At 37.8% G+C, this 21,490-nt stretch overlaps 1 protein-coding gene across 1 annotated transcript; it reads right to left on the bottom strand.

Annotated features, from left to right (window-relative positions):
* Positions 1-568: 568 nt before the first annotated feature.
* On the bottom strand, positions 569-21,084 carry LOC110167539 (zinc finger protein 385D-like). The gene is made up of 8 exons (XM_055157444.1): positions 20,752-21,084; positions 18,782-18,897; positions 10,247-10,354; positions 8,763-8,919; positions 5,949-6,194; positions 5,688-5,872; positions 3,520-3,624; positions 569-2,192 (listed from the first exon to the last, which is right to left on the bottom strand). The coding sequence occupies exons 1-8, from the start codon at positions 20,759-20,761 to the stop codon at positions 1,944-1,946; spliced, it is 1,176 nt and encodes a 391-aa protein (XP_055013419.1). The 5' UTR covers positions 20,762-21,084; the 3' UTR covers positions 569-1,943.
* Between the last annotated feature and the right edge of the window lie 406 nt (positions 21,085-21,490).

Here is a 21,490-nt window from a genome sequence, read left to right as displayed (position 1 = left end):
TGTAACTCTAGTTGACGTTACACCGCCTGCTTATCTCCACAGAGAGGTTACCGTTTTGCCTGGATGGTCCACAGTGGCCAAGGTACGTTACAGGTCAGACCTGTGGAGAGGCAATCCCGCCCTTGGTAAGAATGTATGTTTTTAAGGATTTTTTATTTTATTTTTTTCAATAAAACATCTGTAATTTACTTAATGCACAATAGATTAGATAACATTTCAATAAAAATATAGCAGATGAGAAAAGCTATAGTGCACCTTTAACAAACTATCTTTGGTGTATAAGAAAAATACATGTTGTACATCTTGTTCTAGTTTCTGTCAGGAAAAGATGCAGGTAACAAATAATCCCTGAAAGTCATAAATAGTAAAAGCATCAAGCAATACCCAGACATGGTTTGGTTTCTAAGGGAAAATACACTACATTATCTGTGCGCTCTTTCAGAGGGAGTATGGAAATAGGATTAACCCAGACAGATGCTGATGTCTTTTGGCTGAGCCGTAGAAAAGGTTCAACAATCAAACTTATGAACTCTAAATAAGATGAACCATGATTAAAATGGGACCCACCTCATTGTATTGCATATTTATTTAAATGTTTATAGAATATATATACTTTTAACACAGCATTTTATTGTAAAATAAACATCTTTAATCAGTCATGCTCTGTTGATAATCATATGCAGAGAAGTGTGTATAAAATACACAGGTAAAGACATCATCAGCACTTAAACTTAACTTATGAAATGATAGACACCTGGAACCCATCTTACCGAACTGTAGCTCTTTTATGAATTTCATATGAGGAAACAATCAAATATGTTTTGGGCTGCACTTCAGTGACCTTGGCTCATTTTCAGCGAAAACAGAAGTTGCTTTAGTTTAGTGGAGCCTACACACTTTTATGAAATCAGAAATGGCCAACTAAACAACAGGTAATATATTCATAAAGAAATCAATTCTAATCACACATGCTGAACTTACAATATTTTTAAGACACCCACCTGAACTCTGGTCTACATTTTCATTAAGTGGCAGAATGACTCACCGCAAGCAACAAAAGAAACTTTAGTAGCTCCACCAAAGAAAACAGCCAATCCTGTCTAATGATTTGACTATGACTTTTTAAGAATCCATAGAAAATGTTAATGGGAAACCTAAAGCACAGGATCATCTCTTTTTGTGTAACAGACAAACCCAGAAATCCTAACATCAGTACTGTAACTACTCATGTCGCTAAAATTCTTTCACAAGTAAATTTATTTTTATTGAAAAAAAATTCAGCATTGAAATAAATAACACTGAAACTGAAATGTTGACACTAAAACTTTAACCTCCTCTAGTTTGCTTGCTCCTCTTTGTCTGTAGTACCCATAGACTGTATAAAGAAGAGGACGAAGGGAGTGTGACATCACCAGTAGTTCAGCTCCTGTCAGAATAAGCTCATGAGACTAGCAGTTATCGGGGTGAGTTTGGAGCTAAATTGCATTTTACAAACAAATTATTTACAAACAAAGCAAAACTGAGGGAAAAAAATAATAAAAATGGATCATGTAGAGCGAGTTAATACAAGCATTTTAGGAGTCGTTTGAGCCGGAAGCACCCCCATGTTCACTTCTTACTTGGAAGGTGGAGGCGAGCAGCTTATGTCCATTTCTATATATAGTCTATGTTTGTACTATAGCACTTTACCTACTTCACACATTTCCAATTCATTTTAGGGATTTATGGAATTCATAGCTCAAGTGTTCTTATTCTTGCATACTCTCAGTTAGCTGCACCATTGATGTATAGAATCTAGTGTATATGATGACTAGACCTGTGTATTTTTTTTTTTTCATCAAACCATGTCCTTGTTACATCCTTGTGGCCTGTTCTCTCTTGGGCCACATGTGTCCACTCAGGGGGAGAGCCCAGTCCAGTGATACAAGGGTCTATGGCTTATGTCAGAACGGAGTGAAGAGGACGGGCCCGTGTGTAGAGCACATGGGCCCAGGTGGCGGAGGAGGGTGCAGGACAGCCTGGTGGGGCATGGCCGGGGTCTGGAACAATGCAGGGGTAGAGTTTGTAGTGGGACGGAGAGGGAAGGGGTGCATCGTGGTTGCCATGGCAGCCGCGACAGAGATCTGCCGCTGGAGAAGACAGGACGTAAGGGGCTTGGTCAAGTCCTGGTTCTTTCTCAGAGCCAATTGAATCTAATGGAAAAATAACAAATTTATTATATTAGTGTTGGATATAAATCATTTGAACATATTTAATTATACTGAGTGGAAAGTGGTCTTACAGCCACATTTAATACACCAAAAGTCTATATTTGGTACTACTTGGGTTTTTGTTTAGCACAGTACAGCAAAATATGTTTTACAACAGAGTCTGCCTTATGTTTAGTGTTCAGTGGAGGACAGTGAAGATAAAGCACTGAAAACCATTTGGCCCAAGTATTTTAATCCACTGTTGGAATAGACCTTTGGGGATTGCATCTGTCTCAGCAAATATGTGACAGGAATCTTGGTTCTGTTTCTAGCTCCCTGAAAAATGATGTGTGAAAGTGTATAACAGACAGAACAGCCTGACATCTGTGTAGGCACTGGACTTGTCTCGCAATGACCAGAACATAACATAGTTATAGAGAGCTGAATACAAAACACACAACAGGCTTTTGTTTGTGTTTTTCAGTTTCTAGAATGGGGTGTGACTTTACCAGATGAAAAATCACATCCCATAGACACATTGTACTTTTCTATGAAATATCCAAAGGTAAATTCACAAATATTTAACTTGATAATTTCTACTAAATATCCCATGTTACACAAATGTATTCTTTTGAGCTTTAAGCCATTTTATAATACTGATTTCTCCTCAAAAACATACCAGAGTTGTGTTTTGTTTCATTCACACGTTTGAGTAATCCTGAGTTATTAGTCTGTCTGCAACTCCAAAGCTCAAAATGCTCTGTTCCACCTTGTGATGTCATGCAGTGGTAGTTTTCAAATTAACAGCCATCTTTTGTTCCACAGAGATTGTTAATTCCAGGTCTGAAATTATTCAAATGATTCTAGTGAAGGTGTATGGAAAAAACATAGTGGAGCATTTCTTGTATCACCACATGACATTACACGGTGGAACATGGTGAAGTGTTTTCAGTTTGAGAGAAGAACTCCTAAATATGCAGGATTTGCATGTTAAACATGTGTGAAAACACAGCTCCAGGTTTGTTTGTGATGAGGACATTATAACATAGATCAGAAGACTGCATAATATGGGCTTTTTAAGAACTCAATGTATCATAACAAAAATCTGCATTTTAACATTTTAATATTGATTTTAGTTACCCCACATATGTATTAAATATTAAAAATGTTTTGATCTAAAACAAAGTCTAGCAAAAAATAATCATGTTTATTGTCCCACTGCCAAAATGAAAATCCAAACAGTATATCTTAACAAATCATGGATTGGACCATTGAGAACTGAATCTGTCTTTCCAAGTATGTGTTTGGTGAGCGATCGCAGGTTACTCACAGTCTGAAAGTTGTGCTGGTTCCTGTGGTTAGGAGGATATGGGGTGAATTTGGGTTTGCCTGGTTTACCCGCCGCCCTGTCTTTATGCCTCCTGCTGCTGATGTGCTGGTGAGTGGGCGAGAAGACGAAAACATTGAAATTCACAACATCAAATGTGCATAATCACAAGACAAAATTAGACAAGTTAAATCACAGTTTATATTTGCTGTAATACGCATCTTTCTGTAGGGTTGCAAAAATGCATGTGGGCGTGTTTAGGAGATGTTTTCTGATTTGATTGACTGGCACAAGCAGATGGTGGCGTGCACATGAGGTGATAGCAAACTTGTAAATATTCATGAGCACCTGGTCAAAGTTAACTTTTAAACATGGAGGGATGTATGCATTCCCGTCACGAGCAGGAACACCATATTCAGAAAGAGGCCCGGCTTACAGTGGCTTTGAGCTCATTATCTTGAGGGATGTGCAGGTTGAACTCTGTCGTTACAGCGACAGGTGCGAGATCTTTGCGGTGTAATTTGGCATAAAATCGTGGGTCTGATTTGCAAATGCTGATGCCTGGCGGATAAAGAAACTATGGGTATATTAATGCTTTTGAGTCCCCAGACTGTGAGTGAATCAGCCCATGTCATTTTTATTTTGTTGCTCTCATGTCGTGTGTCAAACTGTGCCATATAACATGTTCCATAAACAGGATCAGAAATAGCAACAGTCCTGAGAATGTGATTATCACCTTGAGATGATGTTGTTATACTTATATAATGATGATGGAGTGGGTGTCAATGAGCAAGACACTTTACCTAACATTGCTTCATAATATGTGGTTGGTTGCATCAGGCAGGGAATCCTCTGTAAGTCAATAACTGTGTGACTGGTGGCAATGTATAGCCAAGTATAAAAATATCAAAAGCACTTTGAGAAGACTTTCTGTTTTCTTAAAAAGTGCATGTAACTATTGTGGTGGAGGGTCCGTCACCTAGCGGTCTCCTTGGAGATGTTATTGATTTGCCTTGAATGTTGCACAGTATGGCTCTCAAAAACCTTTTGTCCAGTTGACAGAAATGAATTTCTCCTTTGCTATGGATTCTACCTGGATGACTGAGGGATTACACAAACATATCTATAGCTTCTATATCAGCGATCTGATTCAACCTATAGCTCAGGAGGTACCTGTAGCTCTCCATTCCCTTCCAAGAAGCTCACCAAGGAATTTCTGAATTATACGTATTGTGCTAGTAACTGCAATTTGATTAATTAAATTTAAAGTTTGTCCTCTTTCTTATATTGACTCAGTTTCTTGTGATTGCTAAAACCGGTAGCTCTTTGGCATTTTTGTTTTGTAAAGATAGTCTACCAGTGAAAAAAGGTTGAAGACCTCTGTTCTATATCGATTATTTTGCTTGGGGCCACCTCTGAGCAGATCTGCATTTTTTATGCCACTGGCCTGGCTCCAGATCCAGGGGCAGATCTCTGCTCCATGAGACACTGACATCATATATATATATAATTTAGTAATAAATAAAATCTAAATAGTACCTAAATTATACTTTTAATTACAAGGCCTATTTCAGTGAATCACAAAAATACTTAAGTAATTCCAGTTCCAACACAAAACTACTTCAGGTTGATCGTCAGCTTTTCTTTAGATGCATTATGCCCTGGAAATATCAGATTTCCAATCTTTACACAAGTGCTTTACATCAATACACATGAAATAGCTATTGCCAGTACTCTAGCTTTGTTTTGTGAATCATATCAGCGCAACAAATAAGTCACATCACTGGAAATATGCTGTACGACCTCTGGGAGCTAGTGCCCTCCACTCACCCACTTCAGACACACGGTACAGTTCACCTCAGACAGTTACTTACACTTTTAAATACTTAACGCTAACAATGAAAACAGCTGGAGTAATTTTTTGGAATTATTTCATAATGGCGAATAATTTCATCATTATGCGCTACCCTTTTCATTGGGTTAATGATAATGAATAGTCAAACCAAACACAGAACAACATTACCGACAACATCCAATTTTTTAGGCAAAAAAAACCCTGAAATATGATTGATAGCTGAAATGAGTCTCTTCATTCTTGCTTGACATTTGAACAAAGAAATAGTCTTTGCTGAATTCTCTTTTGCATTATTAAAAAGGCCCTACTTCCTCACCTGTTTGAGCTGAGTTTCAGAGTTGACGTGCACGTCGCAGATCTCACAGTGAAAAGTTTTGTTCTGCAGTCCCGTCGAAGCTTCTGTGGATGCAGTGGCCAGCTTTGCCTTGACCCCTGACCTCGGGAAGGACTTGATGGCTCCATCACCACTCCTGGCCTCCAACATTGTCTTGTGCTTTGTGCCTTAAGCAAAACCACAAGTCATAAGACACGCAGTTAACATTTCTTTGTGAATTATAAATGTTTGTAAATCTTGTACCACTGTTGTGAGCCTGAAGCTGGGAGGCAGAGTTGACAGCCACTTTACACAGCGAGCAGTAAAGGAGACGTATGGCCTTCTCCTCCTCTGTCTCATCCTCCAGGGCTGCGTCCAGTTCTTCATTTCTCTGACCTTCCTTGTCTTTTGCTCCAGGACAAGGTGATTGTGTGGGTTCAGAGGTTAAAATGTCCGAGGAGCCACAGCTGGAGGGGGCTGCATCTGAGGAGGGGGCTGGGGATGTGGGTTCTGGGAAGAGACATAGGAAAGATGCTAAATTGTGAATAGATTAAAAAAATAAATAAAATAAATTTTAAAAAATCGCATTTTATATAATTTAGTTACATAAATATACTGTACATAAAATATCTTTACTAATAATTCATTGTTGGAGATGTGACATTTGTACCAAGAGTTTAATCAATCAAATTTACAGTCACATGTATGCACAAGCACCCGTCATTGTGTTATGAATGCAAAGATTCTCCGAACTCCAAACTATGACCTGGAAAAGTGATAAAACCTAACAAGAGCAGGCACACTTTATTTTCTTGTGTTCTTGTAAACTTCTAAATTTTAGGATCATTTAAAATACACTGATTTAAAAAAAAGTCAAGAAGGCCACATATTTTCCTTGATTGTTGCTTTCATACTTAGAGAAAACACTTAACAGTAAGTTTAGGCTACAGAGACCATTGTTTTCTAAAATATATCTCTTGTATTTGCTTGCACAACACACAAAAGAGCCTTGGGCAGCTTGTTGTTGCAGATTGCTGGTGCAACATTTGTAAAGCAGAATGAAAAAAGCAGAAGGGAACACAGTTTTCTTGGTTGAATCACTTCATAATTTTGCCTTTTCTGCACTTAAAGCCAGTTTCTATACTCTAGTCTAGTGCATTATCTTTTGTGAGTGTTTTTAGGAAAGCCGCCTGCTGATTTAAAGATTCTTGTGTCTAATAACAGTGCTTATCTCTGTCTGTGTGAGTGGGCATCTGTTTGTTACCATTGATTCCTCGGCTCCTAACGATGAGAGCTGTTCGCTGACGTTATCTCTGAGAGCACTCGCTAAGACTTGTTCACTTATTGAACTACAGCTTTGGACTGAAAACGATAACTCACTTCTTCCTTCTCAGAAAGAGTGGGAATATTGAGACGTGTCAATTGCAATTTGTCAGTCTCTTGTTATAAAAGCTGTATATGTATTACTTGCATTGCCTAACACCCACACATTCAGAGAAAAAGCAGATTGGAAAGCTCTCAATGTTCAACTTGAACCAGGCAAAACATTCGGCAACCCTGTCAAATGTTTTGCCACTATCCCAATTTGTAGTCAAAACAAACTGTGATCTATCCTGGCTTTTTTCTATCAGAAGAATTGGGAATAACTAAATACCAGAAAACTGAGCTACAGTTTTAAAAAATATTATTACCCAGTTCTCTAGCTATAGGGAGGCACTGATCCAATTTTTTCAGTTCTTATACGAATATCAATACTATGACTACCCAATATTCACATACCTGTGTAGAGACGGAAAGTGTTACCTTTTCTTTAAAACACAGTTATCTTATTAAACAAGAGGTCCAATTATGTCATGCAATTGTTCTTTATCCTTCACATCATGACTGAACCCCTTCATATGAAGAAGAGTTTAAAAATTATGAGATGTTCTAGGCCAAAATCACCCTGTAAATAGTCTTATTACTTCTGATTAAAGGCCCAACCTGGATATCTGCTGAACAGTTTTCATGAAATCAAAACCCAATACAGACATCCCTACTTCTAGCCCAATGGCTTTACACTTTTCACCCAAAATATTTGCAACCAGAATTTAAACCAGGTCTACAATAAGACAAAAGTACATCTTAAAAAGACTAAATGTGAGATCACATGTGTATACAGACCACATCAAAATTGGGACTAAACTGGGACTAAACCAGGACTATAACAGGACCAAACCAAATCTACATCAGGATTAAACTGAAACTGGACTAAAACCAGGACCAAACTATGAAAAGTAAGATGTGGCCTAAACAATTCTAAATGAGGACAATCAACGGTGGCCATGAAGAAGAATAACTTCGACTCTAAATAAAACAAGGCTAAACCTGCAGAATAACTGACAGCCCCAAAGAAGACATCACACTTTTCTAGCCATTAGCACTGCGCACCTTTTCTGGCAGAGGGTCTGCTACTTACTTGTCCCAATGGAGATGTTAACTTTGCCTAGAACGTTCTTTGGTATGACATTAAACATATATATCTACAGTTTATTCATTACAGGTCTTTCTGTTGTTTTTTTGCTCAAAACTGCAATCATTACTTCTGAACTGTAATGTAGAGCAATGCTATAACCCGCTCGTCTCTCTCGTGACAGATAGGTTTAAGCTATACTGTGCAACATTCTAGACAAACCAATAATATGAGACTTTTTTTTCCTTTAGCCTTTTTCCAGTTTCCTTCTTTTTATTTGAATTGTTGATTGTAGTGGCACAGGTTTCAGATGTTTTAATAAGTGAACCCCAGGAACATTATTATTTGCCTTCCGCGTACTCGAGTAACTTAAATACAACATACCGCTCAAACATCGGCGTGCTCAAGAGCCGAATATATTCTAAGTGTTTGATCCTGAGAAGGCTATGAATGGGGTCAGTAAATAAAGACATGAGCAGGAGAGAAGATAATGCTCTTTCCTTTAATCTCTGCACGGTGAAACGTAGCGCAGCGGGTGATTTACCACTTCAAAGAGTTAAAAGTCGTGACTTGGAAAAAGCAGGTTTGAGCTATGTACGCCGTGATGCCTTGTCACATACACATACCTCCTGATGCTGCGTCGGAGCTGGAGGGTGACGGCAAGATTTGGGATGCGGTTTCCTTGGCGACGGGTTCAGAGGTCCCAATCTTAGAGTCAGGGGTATCCAGTGCTTTTATCCGCTTTGCATGTCTGGTGCCACTGTAATGAGAAGACGCCTGTGCCTGTGAGCAAACAACAGGGAATACACACGGAGGTATTGGATGAAGACAAGTTGACACACTTTTGAAGACTGCATTGTAACAATATGAAGACTGCAGTGCTGTCCCAAAGGCTTCTTACATAATATCAGAATAAACACAGACAATTCTGTTACTGAATTATTGCCCTGAACTAACCCACAGTTTTGTATAATTGTTTAATTCAAATGTTAATATTTGGAAATAAAAGTTTTGGTATGTACATTATCAACAATGAAGACTGTCCCAACTTGACACTGGTAAAAACAATGGAGAGATTTATACATCGTTATGAATTTCAAATCTGGCCTGGGGTGTGTGATTGGTGACTAAGTAATGACTAAACAACTGAGGCATCTTATTCAAAAGGCCTATAACCTAAAGGATTTTGTTAAAAGGAACACCAAGCACCATTGGCAGCCTTAAGCATAGGCAAAAGTTCTGCAAGGGAAAATACATGGACAAAGTAGCTCAAAAGTCCATCTTCAAAACACCAAACTGTCTGAATAATAATGGCAGATATATCCATGGGAATATCATTCATAGAGGTTTCTGTGCATTTTATAAAAGAACTGAAAAACCTCTTTACAGTGGACAACCATTAAGCCTCTGTTCTGATCTTATTGGGTAAATATAAGGAATTTAATATCAAAATCAAGATAAACTGCGTAACTTTAGAGGTGAACTTTACCACAATTAAGTACAATTCACCTAATATAAAATATGGGACACACCTGGAGAGATAAACAACAGACATGCTGCTGCAATGTCTTTCAATATTTGGGTGAGGCTGTAGTAGAAGGTAATATGATGATTACATTGTGCTAGCAAATCATTACATAGGCCTGCTTTAAGTTTACAGGACCAGTAAAACAACTAAGCACCACAAGCTTATTTCTCTTTAATCATGTTTAAGGGTGCATTTGAGAGTGTGAGTGTGAGATTATACAACAACTCACCCTTATGTAACGGATAACCCTATGTTCTGTCAATAATCAGATCATTGTTGTCTTCATATGACCTCTTGTATATAGCTGAGATGTTATATTTATTTATATATTTTATTACTTATTTTTCTATTTTTATCTTGACTTGTACATATATATTTACATATTTATGTCTTATTTGACACCTGTCTCTTGCTACTTTTTTGCTACTTCTTAAGAATTTATTACTACCATTAATTTTTTTTTCTGTTTATTTTTATATTATATTGTGATGTGTGAGCTACTGTGTCCAAATAATTTCCCTTGTGGATCAATAAAGTTTGTCTAAGGCCTTTAAGTCTACGTCTAAGTGAAGCCCCGCCCACCTCGGAGTTGAACTTCAGTCGGCACACTCCGCACGAGCTGTGCCTCCTCTTCAGGGGCGAGCTCAGGGCCAAGCTGGGACCCACCAGGGCTTTGTGCATGGGCTCCATCTGAATACAAAACAAACAATTAAAACTCTTGTCACAGTTTTACCAGTTGAATAAATTATGTATGGTGTTAAGTGCGCTAAGTAGACTAGCTAATAACATATACATATCCTTAAATGTTACTTTTTTCTGTGTACATTAAATGAGCATTGTTTTTGCTACAAACTTGATTGTAAAAGAATGTAATGTTGTGGATGAACAAAAACAATGCCATACAAATGTATTATGTTAAACAGTAGTCTCCTAAATAATACAAATGGAAAGTTCTAATGTACAACAAATCAACATGCCAAGTTATTGTTACTCCAATAATGGACTCAGTTTATTTACACAGTTTGTACCTGAAATGGTTTCCTTTAAAAATAAATTTTGTCTATAAAAAATTCAATCAAAAAACAGGTCAAACAAAGCAAAACAAAGAACAAGTAAATACCAAAGGAGAGAGGAGAGCAGTTATTCTAAGTGATGAGCTAAACTAAAAGCTGAACTGAAAAGCTCAGATTTATGGAGATGGAGGTGAGAGGTGTGACTTGCTGCGCTGTGATCAAGTCCCCACATGTCACAGCAAACACTTGTGTGGAGAACACTGCCGCTCGACCTGGACTGACCCCAGAGGTTGCCTCCACCCTCCAGTGTCTCTGTGTACTGAACACTCACAGCCAAAACTCTTCTGCTGACAGCTAGAGTCTGCCACTGATAACACAGTCCATACAAAGGCAGCTATTTCAGTGTAAGCTTCTGTCTATGAATCTGCACTCTCTGATTTGAACTTTTAGAAGCAAGAAGTTATCGGTAATAAGCCTGAAATTCCCAAGATACGCAAAATTTCAGGTATAGTATCCAAAAGAAGACTCTCAAGAAGATATCTAACCAGGTGCTCACACATCTCACAGCAAGTTCCCAGGTAAACTCAAACAAGGCACACACTGGTTCAAATACTGATTTCAATTTGAAATCAGTCTCTTGTTATTTTAGCTACTTATTTTTTTATTTATTATTACCATTTCCATTTTTTTTCTTTTTGTCATTATAATATATTTGAGTGAGTTACTGTGTCCTAATATTTCCCCTTGTGGTTCAATAAAGTTTGTCTAAGTCTAACCCAAAACACACACTAGTTTTCATATTCTTTTTACGATGATGTTATACTCCCAAATAGGAGGCAAGTAAGATTTTTCAATAACATTGTACTTTCCTGTGAAATATCCAGAACTTAAATGCACAGACATAGGGAGCAGCTCATTTCTACTGGTAACTAGACTGTAAAACTCAATTTTACAATTAAATTTATGAAAAAATAAATAAATAAATAAAAAATTCTACAGTGGCTAACATAAACACAACAAATATTATAATATTTATATAATATTTTCATTTATGTGCATTTTTTCCCCCAATATAAATATATTTTGTATTCACATTAGAAGTTTCTTAACTTCACAAAGAACCATTAAATCCATGGGAACTGAGTTAAAAAATAGTGAGAACATGAACAATATGTGAACAAAGCGTGAAGAACTCATTTAAATATTCACACAAGAATAATTTAATTCATACCACAAAGCAGCTGCAGCGCATTGCCCTAGGCCTGTTTGTCTATGAAGGAAAACCACTGTCTTTCTTAATAATCCTAAGTGTACATTGTGACAGTATTTTAGTTGGAGTTAATATAGTTATACTAAAACCCAAATTATTACTGTGATAGTGCTAGTTTGATGTGGGTGTAGCTGAATGACTCAAAAACCCCATGGGCATAATATTTTCTATTCTAAAGTTGTTTTCTTGTACTGTACAGTTTACACCAGCAGAAATGGAAAAGTACAGTGCCGGGAGGAGACTGAATGCAGGTATTTTGCCCAAAACGTTTCCTGTGGTCTGAGCCCGCCGGGGTGTGTCTGCAGCCCCTGTTACCTATCACCCACAACTAACATTTACAGTTGTTCCAGTAAGTCGCCATGACACTAATTCTTCTAATGGTGTTTCCAGTCAGTAATGAAAGGCAGGGTAAAGGGAGAGCCATGCAACCACTACACAAACATACTTTAAACATAGTCACAAAGTTGTAGTATGCTTTGTTCAGGTTTTTAAAATTAAAATAAAACGTAGTTCATCAATTTACATTTTGTTCACTGTGAACCACAACACTGATCGAAAACAGCTCAGTAATAGAAACCTTTGACTTCGCACTTCAAAAGTGCAGAACTCATAGTATCTCTTCACAGTACTGTAGAGACCTGGACTGATGACAGTTTTTTAACATTATATGTATGACCAGGAGTCAATTTTTATTTAATTTTTTTATAATCACAAGTAGTGGATGGGGATAGGGGATAGGTGCAAACAGAGCATTTCAGAGCACTTACACCTTGAATGCAGAACAGTACAAGATTACTCAAACATGAATCAATCGAAATAGAACACCTAGCTAACTCATGTTGAGGAAATATCATCATAAAAGTAAATTTCACATAATATGCCCCCTTTAAGGAGCACTGACATTTAGACTCGTTTAGATTTTAAGTGCTAAACTAATGCAAGAATGCATTTTAAAACATTTTCTATATGTTTTATGAAACCAGATAATTGTTGTTTATCTGGAGAAAATTATATAACTTCAGTAATTGAAGTGTTGTGTCAATTGCGGTTAATCAGCTCTGTTTCATGTTCAACCGGACATCATGGCCTGCAGTCTTTAATACTAATAAGCATGTATGTACGCTCAACCAATAAAAGTGGATTGGCTCAGTAAAAGAAAATAAGCATAAATGTAGGGCTCCATATAATCAGACTCACACTGAGGCTGTACTGAAATGCAGCAGCTGCTGATGTATAAATGTATGTGCAATTATGGGTTAGTCTGCGAGTGCTCGGAGCCTGAATCAGACAGGATTGTGTGGGGCAATAATGTCTTTCTTTGCACTAGTCTTGTGAGCTTTAAAGAAACATGGAGAGTGGCTTGAGGAGCCAAGTGTTTGGAAAGACTACATCACACTTGCATCATGTTCTGGAGCTGAGCACACAAGCCAAAGGTAAATGAAAGAAAACGATTAAGCATGGCCTTAGTGAGAGAAAGACAATTACCAAGGTACAGTTGTTCAAAGCACACTTCAAAGCAGTGCCATGTACATGATAATTATTGCACTATGATGTTTTCAAAGTACTTCTGTGACTAGTTTAGAAGGAACAATATTTGACTTGGAAGAGAAACTGGCCTTATAATGCAGAGCAGACACAGGTCAAGTCCAAATATTTTTGTTAGAAGTAGAGATAGGCAATACATCATAAGGTTGAAACAGTTGTTTTGGAAATAGGCAAAATTAGAATATTTGAGCATAGTTTAGAATTTAAATAAATGCCACAAATCTCTGAATAAATTTGAAAAAATAAAAATAAAAAATGAAAATAAGCATACAATGTGTAAAGTTATATTTATGCATATTTGTGATGATTACAATTACACTGGTGCAACTTAAACTCTCAAATACTTTTATCATGATATCGCCCACCCCTAGTTACACATACAGTATCAGTAATTCACATTAAGTCATTATATTACAGTAACTACAGACTTAATGCCATTTCCATTTTTCCTAATGGCTTGTTACAGTAGCAGCAGATGAAAAAACAGCTGGAAAAGTACAAACGCTAATAACGTGTTAATTCTACCATTTTCTATTTCTAAGACAAAGTAGTACTTTTTAATGACACTATACTATGACTTAATTATATATAACACTATAGAACACCTCATGAAGAATAAGACATTTTCATTATTGTTATAACTTTTCAAATCAGAGTCGTGCCTACGCGTTTCTATTTTTACTCATTGTCAGTGCTGTTGTATGGAAGGTCGCATCATGTCACCCTAGCACCAGAAAACTGTAGATTTTGCTCGAGAATGTAGCTCAGAAGTGGAGTATCAGAAGTAGGGTTGGGTCCTGTTAGAAGTACCAGTACAACAAAATGTTTAGGAACTACTGGTACCACAAGAAATTGGTATTGAAAACTACTACAGAAAAACATAGCTTTGAGTTTTGATGCCTTGTGAGTTTTGAGAGAGTAACTGGTTCTCAGATTTTTCACACTAAGTAGAACCTAAGATAATATTTGACTTTCCAAGTACTACCAGATACACCTGGACTTCATCAGGCCTCAGTTATTACTAAACATTGGCAAACAATGGAACTAAATCATGGACAAAGTATTTCTAAATAGTGATTTACGCAAAGAAAAATTATTAACAAATTGTTCTTAAAATTAAACAAAAACTCAAGCTACAGAGGGCGCTGTGTACCCTCGGTGTTACACTGCAGTTTGCGTCACACAAAACGTATTGCACTAAAAACATGAAAAAACATGCACCCTGGCTTATTACTCCACAGAGTCAACTTGTAATTTCTTTTGGTAAAGGGGATACAACCTTTTTGTGTCCATGGAACATTTCCCAGAATGGCATAAGACTCATCTATCTCCAGTGAGAATGCTCCATGCTGCTGTTGCTCATTTAATTGGACTTATGAACATTGCACCTCTTTGACATTCTGTCCATGCATTTCAGAATGATGAAAATCTTGGACCATCGCCCTAGCAATTAATAATTTAAAACTAAATATCTTTAAAATGTTTTCTAGGAAGCTGAAATCCATTAACACAACTGATTGGATCTAAGTTGTAGAAATAACAATAATTATGGAAAATCGTTTGTTTAATCAGATTTTGAATTTTAAATACCACTGAATATCTCACTTTTTTAACTCTGAAAAAACATGTTTGAATTATTTTTAGTCTGAATTTTAGTTTGCTGACATTGTGTAGAGTACATAAGTACATAAGTGTAAAAAAAAACAACAACAACAAAAAAAAAAACAAAACACTTTTATATTCAGCACAAATATTTTCAAGTTCATCAGCCAAAATTCTGTGTGAAATTCATAGCAAAGATCAAAGATGCCAAGACAGATTCAATCCAAAGTGATCCAATCTAACTTGGCAACAAGCAGGAAATGGTGCAGTGAACCAATCTGATTGGTCAGAATTTGCCTCTTCAAAACCTCATCTATTTTATTTCTTAAGTGTAAACCCCGCCCACAGATGAGAACAGTCAATAGAAAACAGTCTTTGTCCTCCTCATTCACACATAATCAATTGCTTTTGTCTTGGCATCTTGACAATTTTACACTCTGAATTGTTGAATTTGAGGGTTTGAAAATATTTGTTCTCAGTATTTAAAAGGTGACATTTTTATTCTGAATTTAAAACATACTAAAAAAAAAACTTAAAATTTCAACAATTTAAAATATATATTTTTTTTTTAGTTTAAAAATTCAAAATGAGCGATTCAGTGGTATTTAAAATTATAAATCTAATGGAACAAATTATCTTCCATAAATGACAGTAGTGGTTAATTGTCAAAAATTCACAGCATTACAAAGGAGAGGCCACAGTGAGTGTTTGTATGCACTGTATGTTGGCAATATAAATATGCTTTACTATTTCCATATACAGACTTCTAAAGGGCTTTTGTAAACATTCCTCTGGTCCAAGCAGTGCCCACACTTCTCCCTTTAGAGACAGCTCAGCTCACCTCTCCATCTGCTGCTCTGAACTCACAGTCTGCCTCTCACTCATCAAAGTCACCTCCAGCGCCCCCTGTAGACGCAGCACCCCATGACCATGGCACCCTGCTTCTGTGGGACGGACTGGGGCAAAATAAGTCTGACCCAATTTAAGTCAACCTGCAGAATTATTCCCACTCTACCAGCTCTCTACATGTGACAGTTGAAATAACACTGTAGAAAGAGACTGGATTTCTTCAACAGTTTTTGAAACAGAAAGAAAACACCAAGAATGAACATGAGCATTCCTAGACGAAATCATTTGGCAGCTGCTATTTTCACTGCTGCAAACTACACTGTTACAGAAACAGCTTGATTGCATATTTAGAATTCCCAATACAGAAAAATTATACTATAGGGAGCTAATAAAATTAATAAAAATATGACTATTCCTACTGCTTCTAATCTGCAGATGCTATCATTGTTTCTAACCAGTCAATTGCCTGAAAAAATATGTAATTTTTTCCACAAAGTAAAATTATTTTGCTGCTTTGGAACTGATCAAGTGGAGTCAACTTATCAATTAACATGTGTATAGTAACTGAACATAATTAAGCCTATAAACAGCCTACCTGAGTATTTTCCAAGAGTAAGTGTTGTCTTTGATGAGATTAAGTGACCAAAGCTGATTTCCACGTGGGGAGCCTCCAAATATGTCAACAATTGTAAAGACATATAAAGTTCTATAGTGAACTTGAATAAGAACTGACAAAGCACACGCACCATGAACAGTTCAGTCCGGATTACAGCAGTGCCCCCTGGTTCAAATCTGTAACCATAGTAACCTTAAATGTGGGCACCAAACAAAGTCCTTTTTTACAGGGGTTGGGTGCGTGCACAACAGCAATCACACAAGAAGAGACTGTATTCTTAGAGAGAGGACAGGGCCAGAGTTCAGATGTGAAACTACTCTGGAATTGAAACATGTATCCACTATAAAACAGCTAGGCTACAGTACTTTCTCCAGTATTAACACATAATACATTATTGGTCTGGCATAGATTTTTAAGATGACCTTCCTGATTCAACACTCTCTATTTCATCACATTGGCTGACCACTGGATAAATACATTCAGAAACATGCATTATTTAAAAAGTCTTTTCGCAATGCCAAAGATAGTAAAATTAATCAAAACCCAACAGTTTTTCTTACAGCTTAAAATGTATGTTCGCACCCAAATGCCTGCAAAGATCTATATTACAGCTATAGTGCATGAATGAAAAAAGAAACGAAACAAGAAATATGTGGGAGACTGTGGTTATAAATAAAACACAAGCACAAAAATTGCATGGGCAGACTTGCACATATCAGAATATTATTTTGTTATTGTCGTAATTTATGTTTTGCTATGTTTTTTCTGATCAAATATGGTAGTCTTTCTTGTTTGGACCATTTATGGTAAGGGGAGAAAAAGGGAGTATAAGAAATATGTTGTTGGAAAAAAGATGGAGGAGATGACAAAGGCAAAGGAGGAGCGAACTGTGGAGCACCAAGGTGGAAAAGATGGATGGACTGAGAGGAGAGGAGATGGGGTGGGGGGGGCACAGAGTCCAAGACCCACAACAGGCTTTCAGGTGAGAGAGGCTTTTGACAAGGATCGAAAGTTCACATCAAGAAAAAAATGCTAACCCATATACACTCAATCTTTATCCTTTTTTTGAAACCAGCAATTTGTATCTTGATGTTTTTCTTCTAAAATTGTGCATGTCATGGTTTATAGATGAGAAGAAAGTAAAGCGAAGGGCAGAACAAATCTCAGTTTCAGTTCTTAAGAGTTTGAGTGAGTGACTCTCAAAGACTACTTTATCATGACAGGAGAAGGTTTTATTATAGACAAAGATGTAGTCTAGTTGAAATTATACACTTAAGGCATTTGTTGGATCATGTAATTGGAAAACCACTGTGAAAGGTCCTATTGAATATAAGTAAGGAACAATAGGTTTTAAGACTTTTGTCCATCTAATAGCGTCTGAGTGCTGCAGAGTCCATCTTTGTAAGAACACTAATACGAGGCTGTCATCAAACAAAACATGGAAATGTGAATTCATATAGTACAATGGAACTGGAGCATTCTTTGCCACAAAGCTGTTATTTTTGCAAAACTCAAATGACATTTTTTGTATAATAATAAAAATTAACCCAAGTCTAGTCAAACGTCCCCTAGACCTCGCTGGCAGAAAACATAGTTAAAGACAAAGAAGAGTGGGGGAAAAACAGGTCAAAATTCAGCAGGGGCGTGGCCTAGACCTGTGACTGATAGGTGCCAACAAAAGTGGCTTGAGACAAAAGTGCATGAGGGTTTTGATTTGTTTTGTTCATATTAAGCTTTCAAAGTTGTAACCAATGGAGTGGACAAATGGGTAAACTCCTAGCATCATTTATAAATAAATGTACAACTCACTAACAACACAGGTCAGCTTTGTTTAGTATTTGTGTTCCCCATTCCACTAAGAGACCCCATATTTGACAGCAAAAGTGCAATTTTTTTCCACTTCTTTACATTTCTGTAGTTTTCTCAAACAGGCAGTAGCCCCTCAGCCATGTCTGACATATTAACTCTCCTTTGGGCTTTTAGTTGTCTGCACCTTCAACCCTTCACAAACACAGAGGCAGACAGCTCCCAAAAAAACCTCTGTGCCCAGAATATTAAGGACCCACCCCACTGTGCACTGAAATGTCACATTACTATAACCATTTGCATTATAGCAAAAGGTGTGGGCAGAGCCTAGACATCTGTGCACTGAAAATAATGATTAGATGATGCTTGGATGTGAAAACAACGTGTGAGTTTGTGTCATCACATCATGGACTCACGTCGGTGAAGGATGGCAGCAGGTGGAAGGGGAGGAGGTGTCTGAGAGGGTCGGGAGCCTGGGTCCTGCCCGCCGTGGGACGCAGCAGCTGGGGCAGAGCGCTGTGGCACACGCTACCTGGAGAGAGACAAGAGCACAGGTAAAGAGACAGGAACAGATGGTGAACGAAGATGCACAATGTGCTAATGAACCACAAGACAGAAATAAACCCAAGTCTGTTGACGTGACTCATTAAGAAGCAGATTGTATAAGGAGAAAATGTATGTTTAGGTTAAAAGTGCATCCATCTTCAGATTCAAATGCAAACATACAAGATGTATGATGTTATTAACTGTCTATACTGAAACTGAGGTTTAAGTGTATTTGCTAGTCCAATCCTAATCATGCCTGGTATATATATATATATATATATATATATATATATATTTTATTCTTCAGTCCAGGCCTGGGTCTACAGGGGTGCAAAAAGGTGCATTGCAACCTCAGTAAAAAATGTACCCTCATTTCAGCCACCTAAAATAATGGAAGCGCATTATGTTTGCATCCCTTTGAAACTCAAATGCACCCTCCAGTTTGGTCTGCACCTGGGCTTGCTTCAATAATACTACTACTCTACTCAAGCAAATGTGAAATATTTCCATTATAGGCCTGAACCTCCCACAGGTCTTTTGTCCTAAGCATGATGGGTTTTTCATTATTTCAGCATTGTGTAAGATTTAATACATGATTCATAATTCACAAACCCTCTCTAATATTTGCCGAGTGTGTGTAAGGGCTCAAAGACTTAAATCGTGCCTCAGAGCTGCAGTGCTGTTCAAACATGAAACATACCCAGTGTAACTAAAGGTCAGGAGACATTCATCAAGTTACCATTACATTACATAAAAACACTTGCAGGAAATGCCTCATTTATTTGTTCTATAGGAAACCTCATTTGTCAGTTGTTGAGTATTGTGCTTTTTTATTAGGCCCGTTGATTATTGCAGCTCATTCTTGATTATTCCACAGTGATAAACAATTTATAATAGACCTACTAAACACAATTAAAGTTTCCACAGTCTATAAAAAGGTGGTGCTATTGGGCATGACATTAAACTCTTTATCTCTTCTTTTTCTTTTTTTCTTTCTTTTTAAAAAAAAAAAAAAAGGGGGAAAAAAATCTTTATTAGGAAAAACAAATTGATCAATGCAAGCTCCAAAACATTTGAGTGTTAGTTAGAGGACTGCTACACTGGACTATAGGATTAAGACTCAATGCAAAATACTTAATTGCCAAAGACAGTCCATTACTAACACACATGCGATTAGCGCTGTATTTCCTTGGTCATGACTCATGTTGTGATTGCAGAGGCTTGTTAGTTTGCGGCGGAAAAAAACTTGATTACAGTTTGATTCGGGACCAGTGCGCGTGCCCGCGTGCGTGTGCCGTGCGCGAGTGTAATCAGCCTAATCAGACTCTACACACCCATCCGCAACGCCATTACGCTGATTGCCCATTGCATTGTTTGACCGAGCAATGTTTAGTTCTGCAAAAGAACGAAGTTAGGACGCAAAATCGGTGAATGCATCACGTGACAAACTATACAGATTGACGTGAGGCCAAACTTGAAAATCAAACTTGCACAAACTTCAAACTGAAACTTGAGAGGTAATTTTGATGCAGGTTATTTAATCAGCACGTCCCGAAACACCCTCCACAAAGCTTGAGAGCAACAAACAGACTACCATAGTTTATTTATCGTTCCTTTTGCAGTTGATAAACTACAACAAAGAACAGTATTTCTCACCCAGCATGAAAATAAACGGTGTGGGCGTTGTGTGGAAAGATGCAGTCGTGGGAGATCACCCGGAGAGAGGAGCAGGTGACTTAAAAAGCCCAACATATCAACAAGTGACTCTACTGCGGTACTAGGTTACCATAGCAAACATTCACACCAAAGCTTATCAACGCGATTAAAATGTCTTACGTACCAAAATACATCTCGACACCTGCTGTAAAAAGCCGACTGATGTGCCATGAAAGTGCGTCTCGTTCTCAGCCGCGGGAGACGAGGCTGGTGCTGTGCGTCTTGCTGCCCCCACAGTCAGACTCGTGTCTCTCTCCTCCTCTCCGCTTCTTCTGGCGGTGCGCTGCGGCTCGTTCACATCTGGACCCCCCACCCCACAACCGACACTCTCTCCAAACCCAACCACTGCCTCCTCTTGCTCACTTTCCCGTTATTCCGCCTGAAGTTTAACGTGACTTTAATTCACTAAATAGACGGAAACTGTCTTAATGAGAAGACGGTACCGTATACCGCCATAGATCAGCGCGCACGCCGTGTGCACCGCTGTTAGCTTTTTCAGTATCAAAGCGACTCCTCAAGCAGCCAATGCTTCACAGATGAGCAGTATGCCCTGAGAGCAAATGTGTTCTTAAAGCCTCTACCATCGTCTCTCCTTTCCTCTTGGGTCCTCTGTATTTTTAGATCCAAAATCCATCTACAAAAACACAGTCAGGCACACTTGAGCACAGCTTTATTTAATAGGCGTGTGCGTATTTACACTTGAAAGTAGTTCTCACGCGCCCTTGTCATGAGCCCATTTTCACACCCTCGGAGTTCATATCTAAGCAGCGTGCCCTTGCCTCTACTTCTGCATGCTGTCCCAGACCTTCGTGTCAGGAACTGGACACAAACATTTTCCCACAAGCCAGAGCTCCTGAGGGAGT

The sequence above is a fragment of the Boleophthalmus pectinirostris genome, unplaced genomic scaffold (genome assembly GCF_026225935.1).
Source record: "Boleophthalmus pectinirostris isolate CB_2022bp ecotype Guang Dong unplaced genomic scaffold, ASM2622593v1 HiC_scaffold_21, whole genome shotgun sequence".
In the NCBI taxonomy this organism is placed as follows: Eukaryota; Metazoa; Chordata; class Actinopteri; order Gobiiformes; family Gobiidae; genus Boleophthalmus; species Boleophthalmus pectinirostris.
This window is presented reverse-complemented; position numbering and strand designations above follow the sequence as displayed.